At 46.3% G+C, this 12773-nt stretch overlaps 4 protein-coding genes across 4 annotated transcripts; 2 read left to right on the forward strand and 2 right to left on the reverse strand.

Moving 5' to 3' along the window:
• Positions 1 to 432: 432 nt before the first annotated feature.
• TREMEDRAFT_33454 (uncharacterized protein) lies at positions 433 to 3305 on the reverse strand (the record flags this gene model as incomplete). The annotated part of the gene is made up of 15 exons (XM_007006318.1): positions 433 to 1314; positions 1361 to 1526; positions 1572 to 1620; positions 1665 to 1751; positions 1795 to 1906; positions 1954 to 1961; positions 2008 to 2365; positions 2408 to 2549; positions 2591 to 2647; positions 2692 to 2762; positions 2810 to 2851; positions 2895 to 2958; positions 3011 to 3047; positions 3092 to 3141; positions 3235 to 3305. The coding sequence occupies 15 exons, from the start codon at positions 3303 to 3305 to the stop codon at positions 433 to 435; spliced, it is 2196 nt and encodes a 731-aa protein (XP_007006380.1).
• A 1426-nt stretch (positions 3306 to 4731) lies between these two features.
• On the forward strand, positions 4732 to 6057 carry TREMEDRAFT_72158 (uncharacterized protein). Its single transcript, XM_007006573.1, has 2 exons — positions 4732 to 4837; positions 4911 to 6057. The coding sequence occupies exons 1-2, from the start codon at positions 4816 to 4818 to the stop codon at positions 5924 to 5926; spliced, it is 1038 nt and encodes a 345-aa protein (XP_007006635.1). The 5' UTR covers positions 4732 to 4815; the 3' UTR covers positions 5927 to 6057.
• Positions 6058 to 7300: 1243 nt separating this feature from the next.
• TREMEDRAFT_64282 (uncharacterized protein) lies at positions 7301 to 10269 on the forward strand (the record flags this gene model as incomplete). The annotated part of the gene is made up of 2 exons (XM_007006498.1): positions 7301 to 7329; positions 7371 to 10269. 2 exons carry the CDS (start codon positions 7301 to 7303, stop codon positions 10267 to 10269), a joined length of 2928 nt encoding a protein of 975 aa, XP_007006560.1.
• A 169-nt stretch (positions 10270 to 10438) lies between these two features.
• TREMEDRAFT_64283 (uncharacterized protein) lies at positions 10439 to 12632 on the reverse strand (the record flags this gene model as incomplete). The annotated part of the gene is made up of 6 exons (XM_007006499.1): positions 10439 to 10468; positions 10519 to 10622; positions 10812 to 11058; positions 11205 to 11735; positions 11812 to 12189; positions 12252 to 12632. The coding sequence occupies 6 exons, from the start codon at positions 12630 to 12632 to the stop codon at positions 10439 to 10441; spliced, it is 1671 nt and encodes a 556-aa protein (XP_007006561.1).
• Positions 12633 to 12773: the final 141 nt, after the last annotated feature.

Raw genomic sequence — 12773 nt, forward strand, 5'->3', positions numbered from 1 at the left:
AGTGAAAGAGAGAGAGTGAGGGGACAGATACGCTCCTGTGTCCTTTTACCCTTCCTCTGTTCGCTAGTCGATTCAAATACTTGATAGTCGCAGAGTCAGCGAGGGTGTTCTCACAAAGGATGTCACACCCTCAACTTGTTCAACATGATGATGTGCACCAATACATTGACAAAGGAGAGAATCAGGGGGAAAGAAAAATCATCTCCCTCCAAAAGCTCTCTTTCTATCTCATACCCACAGATATCAAACCCCTTTATCCTCCCCCGTTCCTTGCCTCTCCTCTCGCACCTTTCAGTCTTGACACGTGTCTTAAACATTATGATGTATATACATTGATCATGTCGATAATTCATCTATCTACTGAACTGCAGATGGCTGAAACTCACAAATCCCATCCCGACACGTTTCCTACCAGATACCCCTGCTACGCAACTATGACTCCAAACTAGTCTCTTTCAACTTCTTTCTCAACTCCATCAACTCCCCCTTGAGATCCTTGGCTTTAGCCATTTCCTTTTCAACGTCACCTTCAGCCTTGCCAGTCTTCAAAGCGGCCACCAGCTTGCCTTGAGCCTCTACCTTCTCCTCCAATTCTTTCTCTTCAGGAGTCTTGTGTTTCTCCGCCTCGGCAGCAGCCAATTTCTTTAACTTGCTCATCTCCCTCTGCTTCACCCCTTGCTGCTCCTTCTTGCTAATTTTGATCACCTCATTCACTTGAGGCACCTTGCCCCCCTCCGCATTACCGCCAGGGCCTGCCGGATCGACTTTGCTGCCCAACACGGCGTCTCCCCCGAACTGTCGCTGCCACTCCTGTTGCTGTTCCGTAGGATTGTCAATTTTCTTAAAGAGGTGCTCGGCCTTGTTCAACGCATGACCGGGTAGAATGTCAATGGAGAATGTTTTTGGGAGAGAACGAGCGGGAGCGTTAAGCTGACCGAGTATCGAGCTGGACGTGGTGGGCATGAAAGGGTGGACGAGGACGGATAACAAGTAGATGAGGTTGACAGCGTTGAGCAAGACTTGAGCACATCGTTCCGGCTCGCTGGCGAGGAGCGAATTGTCCAATCCGGATTCCTGTAGGTACGCATTGCCAGCGGAAGATATTGACATGACAGTCGCCAGACCGCTTCGTAACTTAGTCGAATCCATCAACTCTCGGTACTCTGCCAGCCGCGAGTTGATCTCCGTGATGAAAGCGGCATCGATCTTCTCTGCAGGTGTCGTCGGAGAAGGATCAGCAGTGACCTCCCCTTCTTCATACTCTTTGGGACCGGGGACCACTGATTCATATTTCGCGTTGATGAATTTGATCACCTGCGGCTTAGCGTCACCACATAGCTGGCAGAGAAAGAGAACTAACCCGGTTGACAAAATTACCTAGATTCGCCAAGAGTTCGTTGTTGTTGGCAGCTATAAAGCTAGACCATAGGAACGCAGAGTCTGAAGTCTCGGGCCGTTGTGACAGGAGATAGTATCTCCAGACTGATGGTGGCTGCCCCGTCTCCTTTGCGTTATTGCCGAAAACTCTGCGCCTCGTCAGTGACGCTTTGACTGGGAAGACACGAACGTACCCGACATTTCGACTTTTGCTGAACTTTGTGTCTTCGTAATTCAGGTACTCTGAAGCGTGAGCTACCACATAGCTTCGTCGAAAAGACACTCACGAGTGCTGGAGATGTTATGAAGCATTGTCCAATTCCTTCCGTCTGCGAGAAGCATAGCAGGGAAAAGAACCGTGTGAAAGTAGACATCTAACAGTTGAGCTGCGTTCAAGTACTAGTAGTGCCTGCTTACTGTCTTTGCCCATGAATTGATACAGCTCTACGTCATCTGGGTTCATCCACCACTCCTGCCACTTGTCGGTATAAGTGGCAGTTATTGATGGATAACCGATAGGAGCGTCAAACTGAGGTTTCAATATGGCGTGATTGCTACTCCAATGCGAAAACTTACCCAGACGTCTGATCGTAAGCTGAACTTGCAAGCAACCAGCTTCGTCACACTCACATATGACCTTTCCTTCCATAGCTTCATCCTCCTCCTTGATGCCCAGCTTAGGCACCTCCACACCCCATTTCAGATCTCTCGTCACTGCGCTGGGTCTCAACCCCTCGCCGAGCATACGAGGTTCAATGATTTCTCCCTTCTCTGTGATCACAGCGTTAGTGCCCCATTTGCCCTTCACCCGAGCCTTTTGCATCCACTCTTCCAGTTTAGGCTGTATAAGATCCAGTCGGAGGCAAGCATGGGTAGACGGACGGACGGAAAGTGTGTGTGATTTATTGCGTTTACACCTGGGGTTGATAAGAGAAGTCGGCGAGGAGAAGGTGAGGGAGCATTTGTCACATTGATCTCCTCGTGCGTCCTAATAGTCAGCTCAGGTTGGTAGGTGAGCATCTCAACTCACATCATATCCACATTGTGGACATGTACCCTCTACGAAACGGTCGGCTAAGAAAAGCTTGTCATCCTCGCAATAAGTTTGGTCGGCAGTTTCCAGTCGAAAAAGGCCGTTGTCATGGATGTGCTTGTAGACGCTTTGGGTGATTCTACCAGTTACTTTTGACTCGAATATTGGATAGAAGCTTACTCTGCATGTTCTGGGGTTGATGTTCTTCCCCATTTGTCAAAGGATAATTCGAACCACCTATGTAATCAGCCTAGAATTCTTCATATACAAAGGAGGATCACTTGTAGATCTCGGTATGGAGCTGGTAAAATTTGGTGCACAACTCCATCGGAGTGACTCCTTCTTCCAAGGCCTATAATCATGAGCTCAACACAGGGGAAGAAAGGGCAGGAGACCGACCTTGGTCTCGGTGGCGGTCCCGTACTCATCTGTACCACAAATCTGGATCTTAACTACGCCGATTGCACAAAGGAAGTAGGCTCACATATAACGTGGGGACGTTGAGTGTCCTGCAGTACCGCGCAAAGACATCCGCGGATAAAGTAGAGCTATAGATGAGCTCGGATACGAAACGATCTGTTCACTGAGGAGAGAGCTCACCCAATGATGTTGCCTAGATGAGGGACGTTGTTGACGTCTATACAGCTCAGCGTTGCCACGTTACAAAGATGGAAGACGCACAAGGGAGAGCAGAAGTGATGAGAACATTTCGTTGACCCTTCTTTGGAAGACTGACCGTCAGCCACAAGTGACGAGCTATTACAGACCAGGCCAGGAGGGGAGGGTGTAGAGAGGAAGTAGGTGGCCAAGAAGACAAAACGTACATGGGCCCCTGTGACGAATCATGCACCTCCATGAAGAGCCCTGGAGTTTGCCGTATTCTCTGAGCACCCATCGTAGCTGATTCTTTGGCTGTTTCCGAATGACCAGAGGTAGCTATAGGGCTGTAGTGGCTGTATGGGAGGTATGTCGAAGTTGAAGGGAGGAATGACTACTCGTGAAATGTCGTGACGTTTGATTCCGTGCTCGTCGCTTGGGCCTCCTCCTCATTTACCCCGGAGCCCCACATTCACCTTATACCCTCACCCTCAAAATTGTCAACTCTCTCTCTCGACTCCTCTCCCTCACAGCACCAAAGCTAAGCGTAAGACAATCAATCAATCATGTCGGCACTCGCAGCGAGGAGGGCTGCGGCAGCTCACCAATCCCAGTCTTCATCCAACGGTGCAGTGCAAGATTCATCCAGGTCACCATCACACTCCAAATCTCGGACGACAACAAGTTCCAACCCCACCCCCATCTCCTCTGAACCTGCCCCCAAACGAGCCCGACTGCAGCGTCAAACGTCGACTTCCCCATCAGGCGTCTCCGATGATGCAGTCTCTCATCCCCCAGCTCTATCATCTACGGTGCAGCCCACACTACCTCGACGAGGTAGAAGATTCTCCCCGAGCGCCCCAGCTGAATTGGACGAGGTGGATGAACCCATGTCTTCAGACGATGCATCGGACGTGTCTCCGTCGGCATCACCGAGAGATCACGAGACAGTGGGGGAAGACTCCACACTTGATATTGGGACATTTATCGCAGACAGGAATGTGAATTGGTCAGTCGTCATTGGCAGGGAACTTGCCTCCATCGGACTTGGACACATTCCAGAAGCCGCTTTGGTTTGTCTATCTCCAGGCGAGGTGAGTTGAATCCTTTCATTCACTCTTTCATGCTCAAACTATCAGACTCTCATCTGTGCCGGAGCATACAATGTCATCGTATTGCAAGGAGGTTTAGAAATTTACGGAACCACTCTACTGCCTTCACCTCAACATACCTCTTACCCAATCTTCGCACCCACTACTCACGCTATTCCGACACTTCGACCCGCTTCCCTAGACAACCCACCGGTATCAGCATTAGGAGCCGCGGAAAGAAATTTCTTAGGATTCTGTTTTCTGCGAATACGTCCGGAGATGACCATATTCTTGATGTACGAACATGACAAAGGGCTACTAGGTCTACGCGGCCAGATCATCCCTTCCATCGCTCGTATTTGGCTTCCCGAGTGGTCAGAATATAGTATGGGTGGTGGATATCCTGTGAGTCTCTCATCTTTGTCGACGGATATGACTTATGAGAAGGCTAATGAAGCACCACCTCAAGTAACAAATCCTTTGCTCTGCCCTTTGTCTTGGACAGAGGCTTTGAATACCATTGGATCACAGGTTGGAGCAGGCGCGAAGAAAGAGAACATACCGATTGTCTTAGTAAAGGGTCCGAAAGGGGTTGGTAAATCGACTTTTGCTCGGATGTCATTGAATCGGCTACTTCAATATCACTCTAAAGTCGCTTGGCTCGAATGTGATCTTGGTCAATCCGAATTTTGTCCGGGAGGAACCATCGGTCTGTGGATGATTGATGCTCCGATTTTCGGTGAGTGTTTCCTGTGCTCTTCTTGCCAAGTGATAATGTGTACCATGTGGAAGTGAATAAAGTTGATGCTCAGGACCTCCCTTTTCTCATCCCCGTCAACCTTACCGTGCCGAGTACCTAGGCACTTACACGCCTCTGACCTGTCCTGAGGAGTACATCGCAGCTATCGGACGCATGTTAGAAGTTTATCAGTCTCAAGTTCGAAACCATGACATCACCCATCCGGTTCCACTTATCATCAACACACAAGGCTGGATAAAAGGTCTCGGAGCCGAGCTACTATATACCGTGGAAACACTATCCGGTCCTAGTCATATCATCGATATATCCAAACCTGCAGGATCCCAACCACCTGGATGGACAGCTAGTCCTGAGTGGCATACAACAAACCTTCCCATCCCTGATCAACCCGTAGCAAAAGGTAAGAACAAAGTGGCCCGGTTAAATCTGGAGCCAGCTTCAGTCACATCCGTCTCAAATAAATTCACCAGTGCAGATTTGCGGACCATCTCCCTCCTAGCGTATTTTCACCATAATTTCAAAGACTCGACATGGGACTTCTCCGACCCTCTGTTAACCATTCCACCATACGAGGTCTGTCTTTCTATTTTTGGTCCACTATTCTCCGTTTATCTGATTGGAGAAGGATCAGACGGAATTCTTCCCGAAGATCTGTCATTAGCGTTGAACGGTTCAATCGTCGCTCTTATCGATATTCCCGATCAGATCGATGATGCGAGGGGAGAGAATGGAGAGGAGAGTGTATATGTACAGGGACGTTCACCGCCAGAAAAAAGTGATTGTCTTGGTCTGGCCCTGATACGTGCAGTAGAACAACGTCCTAAAGGGGTTCTGAAATTACAAATGGTCACTCCTCTTTCACCGGACGTGTTGAAACGAGCCAAGGGGATGGTGAGGAACGGGGCGATCGAACTTCCCACTTGGGGTCTGATGGATCATCGTAAGACTGGGAGATTACCGAGGATGAAGGGGAGGGAAGAGATACCGTTTTTGGATACTTCTGAGGTCGAGGCTGTGGGTTTGGACAAGAGGAAGATACGAAGGAATTTACAAAGACGTAACGTGTGACCTTGTAATCTGCTTATCTACTTGATACAGGACGAAAAAGATTGGCAATTTGACGTCATTGACACTGTCGAGTACAGTACATCTCTCTTGAGACGGAGTGTCAAAGTGTTATGCAAACCACTCTGAAACTGAAACACTTCACGTGGTCTTCCAGGACGAAAACGTATGTGAAAGGTTGGGGTAATTATGCTGTCTTATCACATCACATTCACTCATGAAAGGATGACATCTTTCAAATCAATACTGATATTGTCTCAAATAGATGTCAATTCCCCCTTCTCATCATCAACTATATCCCATCAAAACACCTACAACACTTACAACATCCATCTTGTACCATGTCCCGGTTTGACCCTCAGACAATGACCAATCCAGCTTCTGTCAGTTTGTTTTCCTTGGCGGACCTCAATCGATTTCGAAAGCTGGAACAAACCATGAAAAGTATGAGGACTCTCACTTACCTCACCAACCCATGTTATCTATCAATTGAATTGTCGGAAGAAGAAAAGAAACTTCTTGATAAGATTGACGAACCAAGTAAAATGTGGTTCACAGGAGAAGGTGATGAGTGAGTTCAACCACTTCATTTCATTCTAATTGTTGGTCACTTGTTCTTCATCCTTCTCTTCTGCCTGTTAATTAGAAGCAGGACAAGCAATGTAATTGATTCGTTGTCACATGAGAACCCACTAACATTCTCATAGTATCAAGTTCACCTCCCATCATGAATCACTTCAACCTGAGCTCATGACGCTCCTGGACCGACACATAACATCCATTCTAACAAGAATGCAAGATCCCAAGCGTGGTGCACTTAGACAACATGACGAATTGTTAGACTTGAAGAATTCCCTTAAGAATTTGCAGCGTTCAAATGTCAAGAGAGGTGATGATAGACAGGGAACAGCAACCGTAAGATGGCAGTCAGAAGAGGGAGTTAACGGCCTCATCAGTCAAGAGTTGAAGTCCGAACTCGAGCAAACGGAATGGCATTCAGTCTCATGATGGGAGTGTAGTAGGAAACGAGGAGATTGACGAGGGAAGTAACATTATTTCGTAGGATACAAGTTGTTAAGCGATGTTATGGTATCGAGGATTCGAGAAATGTGAAAGCCTTTATGTGCAGACATGGTCCTTGTTCATAAAATTCAGCTATCCGTTCGTGTTGCATGTTGCCATGTTGCCAGCTGCTAGTCCTGCTGACAGTTGCGATTGTACGGTCGCTATGATTCTTGTCGTCCTCGTCATCATCTGAGGTGTCCATGTCATTGACGGCGATCTCCGCCGAAATATTCAACAAATAACTTACACGAATTCCGTGTTCACTTTCCGTCTCTCTTTTGAACATTCCCGATACGACAAGATGCCACAGCGATGATGAACAAGACCTTGCGAGTGACCCTGTGAGTCAAGCTACCTGTCACTAAGCTCTACTCACTCTCAGGCTCAAAGCGCAAGGTCTGACTTATCGTCCTTCATGCCCTCCATTTCCCCCTACCCATCCAACATGTCGAACATATACCCACCCTTCATCCCTCGTCCTCTCTACTTCTTACCAAGACCCTCAGAACCTTCCAGAAACTACATCCTCTCAACTGCCTCTGAATTCACTCAGTATGAAGGACCTCTCGACCACAGCTCGAAGACATCACCAAACAAAACCCTCGACTGGGATATTCTCACATTTCAACTTTCTCCGTCGTACTACCCAATGTTCAATGTCCGAACTATTCGCTTCTGTCCCATTTGATATCCTCGGAGATTCTCCTCTCCCTCGAAAGGTGTTGTATCATATCCTCGAAAGAACTCCCGATGTTCGAACTTTGATCCAAATTATACCTCTTCTCCCTCCTGTCTTACAACGTCATACTCTTATTCGAAGTCTTCCTTTAGTCTTTCTGCTCATACGACAAATAGCCAAATGTAACGCTCAAGCATTACTTCCTATCGCTATAGACATCTTCTTCACCCGGATACATCAAAGTCAATCGGAGTTGAATGCCGAGGAGCTTGATGGAATTTATGATGATGTCTTACGAGCTATGGGGAGGTTTTCACATCTATCGGAATTACGAATTGAGGAGGATACAAAAGGTTCTTTACCTCCTTATATCGTCAAGCAGGTGGTCAGAGTCACTGAACATTATTTGATTATGTTGGATTGTCTACCTGGAACTTCACAGAAGAAATCAAAGATGGGAGAGAAAATGTTGAAAAGGTTATTCAGTCCGAGATTCCTGTCAGGAAGCGTGAGGGATGTGATGATTAGACATTGTGAAGAAAGAGGGGTGGAGATGAAGGAGGGTTGGTATTGGAGATGTTTTGAATCTGCTGCCAATGAAGGAAAGTTTCGACTGGCCAAGACATTTCTGAAGAAGATTAGAAGTGGAGATTTAGACAACGAGTTTGTTCAAGAGGGAAATAATGGAAATCTGCCGGAGGGACAAAGGTTGATAGATGATACCATTTTGGTTCGTAAGGCTAAAACGAAGGATTTCACGAGTGCTATTGGATCTCTTCTTCTGCCATCTACTTCAATCAATGGTCCAAATGAGGATGAAGACACATCTACGTCGATCTCTGAAGACTCGCCAATCTCACATTCGACGGTGGGATCCAGTATGGGATATGATGGGACCAACGATCTTCTCGAGGGATCAATGAAGAATCTGAAGTCTCACATTCCCTACGCATGGTCTACCCTTCTGCACCGTCTCAGTCGAGATGGACGGATCGGACAAGAAAAAGTCAACAATGTCTTAGATGTCATGCCTGAAGAGGCGAAGACCAATCATGGGATCGCTTCTATAATGTGGGGGCTCATCAAGCGCGGGGAGCCGGAGCAAGCCATGGAAGTCTTCCACGAATTGGTGGAACAAAATCAGCAATCGCCAGAACACATTCAATTGACTTTGAAGGGTGAAGAAGAAGAAGAAGTGTTTTCGGGCATATATCACACGAAAAGTAAGAACAAACCTCCCATTGATCGAGCCATCTTGGCGGTAGCCACTCAAGCTTCAAATCAAATCGAAGGAAATCTTGACATTGCTATACGTTTGACCGACATGTACGCAGTTCGACCAAGAAGAATTTCCTCAACTTCGAATTCAGATATACAAATTGTTTTGGATAGTCAAAATCTTAATGTACTACTTCGATTATGTGTTTCAGCTGGATCACCTTCAACGGCATTGAGACTTTTTCACGCTGCCTATCCTCGTTGGGGTATATGGCCAGATCATTACTCTTTATCACTCATTCTTGACGTTTGTCGTTTCCCCCGTCAACACCACGATGATCATCATGATGACCGTCAACGTCATTCTCACCTGAACTCATCGGACTCATCAGGCTCTTTTGAACAGAAGGACGAATTTCGAGATCGTTTGAGACTGTTATCTTCCAGTTGGCGATTGAAACTAGCCGACCGAGATCTATCTTTTGAAGATAGAGGGGAATGGGAAGCTTACGAGTTTTCAGGTTTCTCACGTGGTGATACTTCTATCTTACTTGATCCTCCTGGATATACATGGAGTGGGGAATACGGAAATTTATCACCATGGGAGAGAGGAAGAGAGATGTTTAGGGAAGTAGTACTTGGTAATTGGCCACATTTACGACAAATCCGAAACCCTCTCGATTCTCAAGGGACTTTAGAGACAGTAGCTTCTTTCTTCAGCAATACTCCATCAGCCTCAAGCTCCAGACCATCATACGACGTAAAACCAGATCAATTGGGTGGTCAAACAGAGAGTAGAGAGAAGGAAATGGTTGGTATGGGGAGGGGAGAGTTGAGAATGCCATTGAAGAACGCACGGTATACTTATATGATTCCGAACTCTAGATGTTGGCATTCTTATATTCTACTTCTGGGTTATTGGGGACGAGCTGAGGAGATACCGCTCGCATTAGCTTGGATGAGATACTTGGATGTGAGGCCGTTGAGAAGGACTTTGGTCGTGGCATTGGCGTATGTAGCTGATATGGGAGGTCAGAGGATGTATGTGAGGGGTATGGGTTGGGTAGGGGATGAAGAGAGGTTGAGGATGTGGTCGGTTGATTGGTTGGATGGGGGGTCTACGCACTCAGATGTCAGTGTACAAGGGCCGTTGAATGGTGGGGAGTCACAAATGTTGGATGAGGAAAACGACAATGAGTTAGGGAGATATCGAGAGAACATGGTGGACAAAGACCAGGGAGCTGGGCAACATGATCAACAGGAAGAGGAAGAGACAGTCGAAGAAGAGGAAGGAGAAGAGAGATGGAGTCTTGTACCAGGAGAGAGTGAAGTGGCGGATTGGATCAGACATCTGAGCGAAAGAGGGGAAAGGATGACAGCTTGATGTATTGATACATGTTGTTACAGTACATCTTTTCAGATCATCCAGAAGTTATCTATGTATACTTGAAATGCTAACGTTTTGTCTGCGATCTACGGGGGACAATACGGAAATACAACTTTGGTCGTTTGTTCGAGAGATACAGTATGAGCAAATATGATTTTGGTACGCTTCAGAGTTGAGAACGTGATTCTTCCCATGCCTGTCATATATCAGTCTGGGTGAAAAGACCAAGAGAGGGAAATGACAAACCTCAAAGATTCTTCGTCTATCACGTACGTCTACCCCTCTACATGAAGTTAAATCTATTCTGGAGATCAAAGGACAATGATCAAGGATGTCAAAGATATTTTCTTCTACTCATATCAGCTTTGATCTCACTGCCCTCTCCCTCATTCCTCTTTAACCATCAAAGTCATAATCATTTCCAAAGCATTTTCACAACCGAGTCAACTTTGCCAATATAGAGATTTGTCATTGGTATGATGAAGACACGATACGAATATTGGGGCGGAAAGACGGTGGAAAAGCGAAAGAAAACTGACGACTTAAGCTACTCCCTGATAAATCTAAACTTCTCAATTTCGTACATTTCCTCAGAGCATCACATAACATCTTCTCCGGTTCATCTACTCCTCGTAGTTTGAGATCCGGAAGTTCTAGTATTTCCAGTACTGGGGACTGGGTGAAGTCGATGATCGGAGGAGGAGAGCATTCGGGAAGAGACCACCATCTTCTATCTTGGAGGAAATAGTTGAGGTGTATAGTTGTGGGACATCTGATTGCTAGTCGCTGAGTAAATCAGTATTGGCTATTATTCTTTTCGATTTGCCCCATGTGTATCGACAAGTTTTCGAGATTCTACGGTTGTATCTTGTCAAGGAATTGTCTCAATACTACGGAACCGATAGAAAGTGGAGATATATGACTTGACTCACCTTCAAGGAGCCCCTCCACGAACCGAAGAAGCCAATTGCCAATATGACACTGAGTAATTCAAGACCTACATCATGTTCCGTCTCCATCTCAAAATCTTCCATTTTTCTACATTTGTCCAAGACACCTATTAATTGGTCCTCTTCATCTTTCCGAATTACCCAAGCTAGATTTCCAAGATGAATCGACCGCAAAGATTGTTCTTGGTTTTTGAGCAGGGAGACGAGCACCGGGATTGGGACAGGGGGTCCGTTAGGTCCCAAAACTAATTTTTGCAGACGATTAGGAGGAAAGATTATTTCGATATTAGGAGGGATTAGAAGACCTGAAAGGTAGAGATGAGTGATATTAGGAAACAGGATAGGAAGACGGGGAAATGTGAAGTGAGATTCTGGGTGGATAGGACGAGGTTTTGGATAATTTGTTCGACCTAAAAAACGTGCTGTGGATGTGTGTGGACCATGGAGGATAGCGCTGGGAAGACAAAGATGTGTTATGGAAGGATAAGAAGAAGGAAAAGTTTCGTTTGGATTCTGACATTAGTTCGAACGTCATGCTCAGGGGAGTACCAGTAAAGTAAGAGAGGAGAGAATGAAGGTGTAAACTTACATTGAATATAACTTTATCAACTTTGAACGTTTCCATTTGATCCCCGAAAGTTTCCAACAAAGCTTTCACATGTCGTTCTCCCACTTTAGTCCCTTTCAGATTGATCTTCCTCAGTTTGACGGAACGTTTCAAGATTGTTTCCACCGTTTTGGTCTCTACCAAACTGCATCCCTTGAGGTTGATGGTTTGTAATTCGGGAAGATGATGAATAAGTCCGGCAACGGATACATCACTTGATTTAGCAGCATGGGTCAAAACCAAAGAAGTATACCAGTTTCTTGTCTCCTCGGAAGGAAAGAGTGGTTTTAGATGTTTCGTCTCTGCTATAGCAGTTAATTCAGCCACTGGGAGGTAAATTTCCGGAGGGACGAGGAACACCTTTCACACATCAGCAAGCCACAACTTCATGATTGTCTATTAAAGTATAATGAGAGACTCACATCATGTATCATAGCAATGGTTAACAAATGTCCCCAACGACTAAAAACCCCATCCCTAACACGATATTTTAAATGATCAGGAACATATTGCCATTTCTCCCTCCATTCTCTACCCATACCACGACCATCCGTTCCTGTTGATGAAGATCCTCTAGCTTCCCATAGAATTTTGAATGATCTGATAGCGGCCTCTTGACAACATATCACCAGGGTCTGCAGACCTCTCGGTCGGGGACGGCGAGTGGAGATGGAAGATGTGGAGAGGGAAGAATCAGCTACGAGTGTTGCCCAATCATCGGTGGAGTTCCAGACGGATTTCACTACTTTTGTCTTCTTTCTCGTTGTGGACGTTGAACCTTGGTGCTGTCTTTTGACGGGCATGGAGAGCTTTGAATGAACGTCAAGATAGTCAAGAGATGGGAGAGGCGAGTGGGGGAGGGGGAAGGCGAAAGTGGGGCACCACGTGGCTTTGTGTGAATTTCCATTTCCGTCGGAAGTTTGTTGTTCCTTTCGCGCCTTCTC

This window comes from Tremella mesenterica (assembly GCF_000271645.1).
Source record: "Tremella mesenterica DSM 1558 unplaced genomic scaffold TREMEscaffold_10, whole genome shotgun sequence".
In the NCBI taxonomy this organism is placed as follows: domain Eukaryota; kingdom Fungi; phylum Basidiomycota; class Tremellomycetes; order Tremellales; family Tremellaceae; genus Tremella; species Tremella mesenterica.

Coding starts and splice junctions, on each gene's coding strand:
- TREMEDRAFT_72158 (XM_007006573.1), top strand. CDS start 4,816: ATGATTGATGCTCCGATTTTCG. Junction 4,838..4,910: donor GATTGATGCTCCGATTTTCG/GTGAGTGTTTCC, acceptor GTTGATGCTCAG/GACCTCCCTTTTCTCATCCC.